The following is a 6,989-nucleotide window of genomic DNA, read 5'->3' on the forward strand; positions in this document are numbered from 1 at the left end:
GGGCCCAGTCCCGTGGCCCCAGCGGGGCAGGGGGTATGTGTGTAAAGCGATGGCATGCAGCAGTGAAAGTGGCACATAAACACACGCTTGCAGGCACAGCGAAGACGCAGGCTAGAAGAAGACCCGCTCCAGGGTGGTGCTTAGCACCAAGGGGAGGCTACCATGTGATTAGCACGGTGCCGTGTTGGGATGTAGTGGAGCGCCCCGGGGACGGCTTCCCTCGCCCCCTCTGCGGCCCGCCGACCTACTCAGCACCACGCAGACGACGTCCAACGCCACGAAGGGCAGACGCGTCCTGTCGAACATGCTGGCAGCGCCAGGCGCCGTGACATCCTCAGCCCGAGAGCAGAGTGGGTGGGGCGAGGCAATGGCGCCCACGACCAGCGATCCCAGCACTACCACAGCCGCCAGCACTGCGCTACTACTACTATTGCAGCGCCCACCCAGGGCTTTAAGACGGGCGGCGGGGAGGGAGGGAGGGAGGGAGGGAGGGAGGAAGGAAGGAAGGAAGGAAGGAAGGAAGGAAGGAAGGAAGGAGCGGGCTAACGGCCGCTCTGTCTGCCCCTACCCGCCACCGTGATGCCCCACCCGGCGGCCGCGCTTAAACGGCCAGCTGGGACCAACCAATTGTGCCGTGGCCCGCCCACACGGCAGCCTGCCTCCCTCCCCGCCCCCGCAGTGTGAGCCCCGCTGGGCCCTGCTGTGGCGGGTCGGGGGGGGAGGCGGGCAGGGACCCACACCCCTCCTCAGCGGCAGCCCTTCACCCGTTGGCCTCCGCCTGCTTGAGGCGGTGGAGGCCCCTCGCCCCCTGCTCGCCCCTTAGCGTAGGTCCCCCTGGGTTCCCGTGGTCATGAGGCTGCTGCAGGGCCGGTGCCTGTGCTTTGCCTCCACCCGCCTGCTCGGTCCTGTCCTCAGGCGATGTGGGCCATGGCAGCAGTTCGTGGCCTGCCCGGCCCCCCGAGGGGCTGCTGGGTTGACAAACACTGGCAGCAGGTAGTGGGGAGGAACCGAAACGGGTGTTGGTGGCACCCAACCCTGACCGGACACGGAAACTCCAATCACAGCAGTGCCCCAGCCTGCCTGCGACAGAACTGGGAAGGGGTTATCTGCTGCACCCTAAATTAGTACTCAGATTAGAAAAACCCTACATTACTCCAGGGTTGTGTTAGTAGAAGTGCTGCGTCTTCAGATATGTTATTGATTCTGCGTCTTCATATATGTTGTTACTTCACACAAAAAAGGATGTTTTTGGTATAAAACTTGACGTGCGGAAAACAGACTCCACAACCGGCAGGGTTGTAAAGTAGGTATGTTTATTCAGCACTGGGCAGCACGGGGGGTAGTCCCACCAAAATCGTGCGCCCCGGTTTGGCAAATTTCCAGAGAATATATACCATAAAGTTATACATAGTCATAGGATTTCCGAGAACTCATTTACATAGCCATGAGATATGCAAATGTCCGTTCGCATGCGCAGTCGTTTTTCCTGGTGGTCGTCAGGGGTCTTCAGATGAAGGCCAGTAGTCTTCCTCACTGTGTTCGCTGATTGACCCCTGCTTCTGCGCAAACTCAGTCCGGGGATCACGTAGGCCATATCCTTTGAGGTAGCTGTTGCAATTCCCTTATCTCCATGTTCCCGTGCATCCGCCCCTCCCAAGGCCCAGCCATCTGAAGTGAGATTACCACTCTCCAAATTCTAAAGGCTTCCCTTTGTTTAGTTGAGCACCCAGGATAGTCGAGTAATTAAAGTATTTACAACATCCCCCTTGCCCTTGGGGTCCCAACGTTTCATTCCCCCCTTTACTAGAAAGTTAGTAAATTCTTTTACTATATCATTGAGACCTGTTCAAAATACTTATTCGATTCTAATTGTTGTCTCCGCTGGTGTTTCCGCCAGTCCCCATATGTGCTTTCGGTGCTCTTACAGCACCAAAGAAGGCACTTGATACTTATTAGAAGTATGATCCCCGCAACCAGAATTCCTGTTTAGCATCTTTTGCTACCTCATGGTTGAGTCTCACAAACAGGTTTTCATCCCATGCCCCACACAGAGTCCCCACAATTCCCCATATTACCGCAAAAAAAAACAAGTGTCCATTGGGTTTTGTGGTGACCTTCCATGGAGCCTTGGGTGCCTTTTTTACTCTGGTATGATGAATCCAGGTGTGCTGCTCCTTGTTTTTGATTGCTGTGAAGGTGGTGAGAAGTACCTGGAATGGTCCTTTCCACTGCGGCTCCAAGGTGTTTTCTGTAAAAGACTTTATATATACATAGTTCCCTGGTTTTATGTTATGTACAGGCCCATCCAAACCTCTGCTTCGGGTCCCAGCCACGTATTTTCCAATTTTGTTGAGTTGTTTGCCTAAAGCTATCATAGAAGAGGTCATGATTTCATCTCCCATCTGTGTAGATACTCCCTTTTGTATTCCATAGGGCCGTCCATATAGAATTTCAAAAGGGCTTAGTCCTTCCTTTGCTCTCGGTCTAGTTCGTATGCGTAAAAGAGCCAAAGGAAGGGACTGGGGCCAAGGTAAGTTAGCCTCTTGTCCCAATTTTACAATTTGTTGTTTAAGTGATTCATTTTCTCCACTTGACCACTTGATTGAGGGTGATGTGGAGTATGAAGTTGCCAATCAATACCTAAGCAATTACTAACTTGTTGTGTTATCTTGGAGGTGAAATGGGATCCTCTATCAGAGGACATATCGTCTGGGACCCCAAAATGCGGTATAATCTCTTGTATTAATACTTTGGTCACTTCCCGAGCCTTAGCTGTTCTGGTAGGAAATGCTTCTGGCCAACCTGAAAAGGTATCAGTTAAAACCAATAAGTATCGGTACCCCCCTTTTCTTGGGAGTTCCGAAAAATCAATTTGCCATTGTTGTCCAGGTCCATTACCCCTTCCGATATGACCCATTTCTGGCCTAGGCATTATTTTGGGATTAGTCCGGAGGCAAATGTCACATTGTTGAGTTACTTGCTTAACAGTGGTGTATAATCTTCTAGCTACAATCTCTCTGATTAAGTGTTTATATAGGGCCTCTACCCCCCAATGCCTCTTCCTATGTTCTTCCCTATTAAAGACCATGTAAGATAGGAGGGAATGATTAATTTCCCTTGTGGGGTGTGAGCCCACCCTTCTTCATTATATGATCCTTCTAGATCTGTAATAAGTTTTCGATCTTCCTTAGTATATTCTGGTTTACCTTCTAGGGAGATTCGCCCATCAGGAATCAACGCCCCCTCTGTTCTTACCTTTGTTTTGGCTACCTGTTTTGCCTCTCTGTCCGCCAGCTCATTTCCTCTTTCCAACTCCAACTTCACTTTCTGGTGCGCCTTAATATGCATGATCGCCACTTTCTCAGGGAGTTGGACTGCCTCCAACAGTTTCAGGATCTCCTCTGCATGCTTGATGTTTTTGCCCTGTGAGTTCAACAATCCCCTCTCCTTCCAGATTGCCCCATGCACATGTACGACTCCAAAGGCATATTTTGAGTCTGTATAGATGTTCACAGCTTTTCCTTGGGCCAATTCCAAGGCGCGGGTTAGAGCAATTATTTCCGCCTTCTGCGCAGAGGTATTTATGGGCAAAGGTCTGGATTCTATTACCTTCTGACTGGTGGTAACAGCATATCCAGCATGTCTCTTACCACTTAAGACGTAGCTGCTTCCGTCCGTAAACCAGTTTTCCGTGTTTTCCATAGGACTGTCTCTCAGGTCCGGACGGCTCGAATAAGTTGCTTCAATGGTCTCCAGACAATCATGATGCACTGGTTCTCCTGCATTTCCGCTGAGGAAAGAGGCTGGGTTGACAATGTTAGTTACTACAATTTCTACATCATCTTGTTCTACCATTATAGCCTGATATTTCAAGAATCTCTGTGGGGAAAGCCAGTGTCCACCTTTCACTTCCAGTACTGCAGATACTGTATGGGACACCAGTACAGTCATCTTCTGGCCCAGGGTGAATTTTCGGGCTTCCTGGATATTTAGTACTACCGCTGCAACTGCTCGTAAACACCCAGGCCAACCTTTTGCAGCTGCATCCAGCTGTTTAGAAAAATAGGCAACAGCTCGTTGATACGGGCCCAAATCTTGTGCGAGTATCCCTAGGGCAATTCCTTGTTTCTCGTGGGAGAAAAGGAAAAACGGTTTACTCACGTCTGGGAGTCTTAAGGCTGGGGCCGACATCAGGGCCTTCTTTAACTGTTCAAAGGCCTGGACAGTCTCTTTGTCCCATTCAAGGTGTTTCTGTTCAGAAGTTGTTAGTGCATATAGAGGTTTAACAAGTAGTCCATAATTATATATCCACAATCGGCACCACCCAGTCATTCCCAGGAAAGTTCGCAACTCTTTTACTGTTTGTGGTCTCGGAGTTTGGCATATTGCTTCTTTCCAGGCCTGTCCCAGAGTCCTTTGTCCAGCACTGAGTTCATAGCCCAAATAAATCACCTTATGCTACGTCACTTGGGCCTTTTTCTGGGATACCCGGTAACCTTGGAGCCCCAAAAAATTTAGTAGACTCACCGTCCAGGTCTTACAGGCGTCTTCCGTCTTCGTGGCGATCAGGATATCATCCACATATTGTAGCAGTTTCCCTTCCATAGGCGGGGCTTCCCAGGATTCCAGATCTTTTGCTAGCTGATTACCAAATATAGTAGGGCTGTTCTTGAACCCTTGTGGTAACACTGTCCAGGTGAGCTGTGTCTTACGCCCACTTTTGTGATTTTCCCATTCAAATGCAAATATTTTCTGGCTGGCTTCATGGAGAGGGAGGCAAAAGAAGGCATCCTTCAGGTCTAGAACAGTGAACCAAGTCAGTTCGTGGGTCAATACAGTCAACAAGGTATATGGATTTGCCACTACAGGATAAAGGTCCTCAGTTATCTTATTTATGGCCCGTAAGTCCTGGACCACGCGGTATGACCCATCAGGTTTACAGACAGGTAATATGGGGGTGTTAAACTTGGACTCACATTCCTTTAGTAACCCCAGTTGCAAAAATTTTTCTATTGTGGGTTGAATTCCCTCCCTGTCCTCCTTTCTTAAGGGATATTGTTTGATTCTTACCGGCTGTCACCCTTCCTTGAGTTTTACTTTGACGGGCAGGGCATTCTTTGCTTTCCCAGGTACGTCAGTGGCCCACACTCTGAGATACACCTGGTTTATGATTTCTTCACTGATTTTTCCTTCTGTGGGAACACTGGCTAGGAATAAACTCATTATTTGAATATATTGTTGATCATTTACCTCCAGAGTAATCTCTCCCTTGTTGAATTTAATTGTTGCACCCAGTTGTTCCAATAAATCCCTCCCCAAAAGTGCCTTCGGGGAGTTGGGCATATACAGAAATCTGTGGATGCCCCATTGTTTTCCCAGTTTATATCTGAGAGGTTCACAAAAGTACGCCTTTTCACTTTGGCCAGTTGCCCCTTTTACCATAACATAGTCACTTCCCAGGGGTACCACAGAATCACAGAATCACACAGAATCACAGAATGTTAGGGATTGGAAGGGACCTCGAAAGATCATCTAGTCCAATCCCCCTGCCGGAGCAGGATTGCCTAGACCATATCACACAGGAATGCGTCCAGGCGGGTTTTGAATGTCTCCAGAGAAGGAGACTCCACAACCTCTCTGGGCAGCCTGTTCCAGTGTTCGGTCACCCTCACCGTAAAGAAGTTTTTCCTCATATTTATGTGGAACCTCCTGTGTTCCAGCTTGCACCCATTGCCCCTTGTCCTGTCAAGGGATGTCACTGAGAAGAGCCTGGCTCCATTCTCTTGACACTCGCCCTTTACATATTTATAAACATTAATGAGGTCCCCCCTCAGTCTCCTCTTCTCCAAGCTAAAGAGACCCAGCTTCCTCAGCCTCTCCTCATAAGGGAGATGTTCCACTCCCTTAATCATCTTCGTGGCTCTGCGCTGGACTCTCTCTAGCAGTTCCCTGTCCTTCTTGAACTGAGGGGCCCAGAACTGGACACAATATTCCAGATGCGGCCTCACCAGGGCAGAGTAGAGGGGGAGAAGAACCTCTCTTGACCTGCTAACCACACCCCTTCTAATACAGCCCAGGATGCCATTGGCCTTCTTGGCCACAAGGGCACACTGCTGGCTCATGGTCATCCTGCTGTCCACTAGGACCCCCAGGTCCCTTTCCCCTACGCTGCTCTCCAACAGCTCTGCCCCCAACTTGTACTGGTACATGGGGTTGTTCTTGCCCAGATGCAGGACTCTACACTTGCCCTTGTTATATTTCATTAAATTTCTCCCTGCCCAACTCTCCAGCCTGTCCAGGTCTCTCTGAATGGCTGCGCAGCCTTCCGGCGCGTCAGCCACTCCTCCCAGTTTGGTGTCATCAGCGAACTTGCTGACAGTGCACTCTATTCCCTCATCCAAGTCATTAATGAATATATTGACTAGTACTGGTCCCAGTACCGACCCTTGAGGGACTCCGCTAGACACAGGCCTCCAACTGGACTCTGTCCCATTGACCACCACTCTCTGGCTTCTTTCCTTCAGCCAGATCACAATCCACCTCACTACCCGATCATCCAGACCATACTTCCTCAGTTTAGCTGCGAGGATGCTGTGGGAGACCGTGTCAAACGCTTTACTGAAATCGAGATAGACCACATCCACAGCTTTACCATCATCTATCCACCGGGTTATGTCCTCATAAAAGGCTATCAAGTTGGTTAAGCATGACTTCCCCTTGGTGAAGCCATGCTGAGTGCCCCTAATGATCCCCCTATCCTTGATGTGCCTAGAGACAGCACCAAGAACAAGTTGTTCCATCACCTTTCCGGGGATGGAGGTGAGGCTGACCAGTCTATAGTTACCCGGGTCCTCCTTCTTGCCCTTTTTGAAGACTGGAGTGACATTCGCTTTCCTCCAGTCCTCAGGCACCTCTCCCGTTGCCCACGACTTAGCAAAGATGATGGAGAGTGGCCTAGCAATGACTTCCGCCAGCTCCCTCAGCACCCG

The 6,989-nt window shown here is 49.9% G+C and overlaps 1 protein-coding gene across 1 annotated transcript; it reads right to left on the minus strand.

The window, feature by feature from the left end:
* Positions 1–760: 760 nt before the first annotated feature.
* On the minus strand, positions 761–2,917 carry LOC137675730 (uncharacterized). The gene is given in 3 exon segments (XM_068421920.1): positions 761–1,035; positions 2,312–2,575; positions 2,578–2,917. Coding segments are annotated over 3 exon segments (879 nt in total).
* Positions 2,918–6,989: the final 4,072 nt, after the last annotated feature.

Source organism: Nyctibius grandis, chromosome W, assembly GCF_013368605.1.
Source record: "Nyctibius grandis isolate bNycGra1 chromosome W, bNycGra1.pri, whole genome shotgun sequence".
Lineage (NCBI taxonomy): Eukaryota > Metazoa > Chordata > Aves > Nyctibiiformes > Nyctibiidae > Nyctibius > Nyctibius grandis.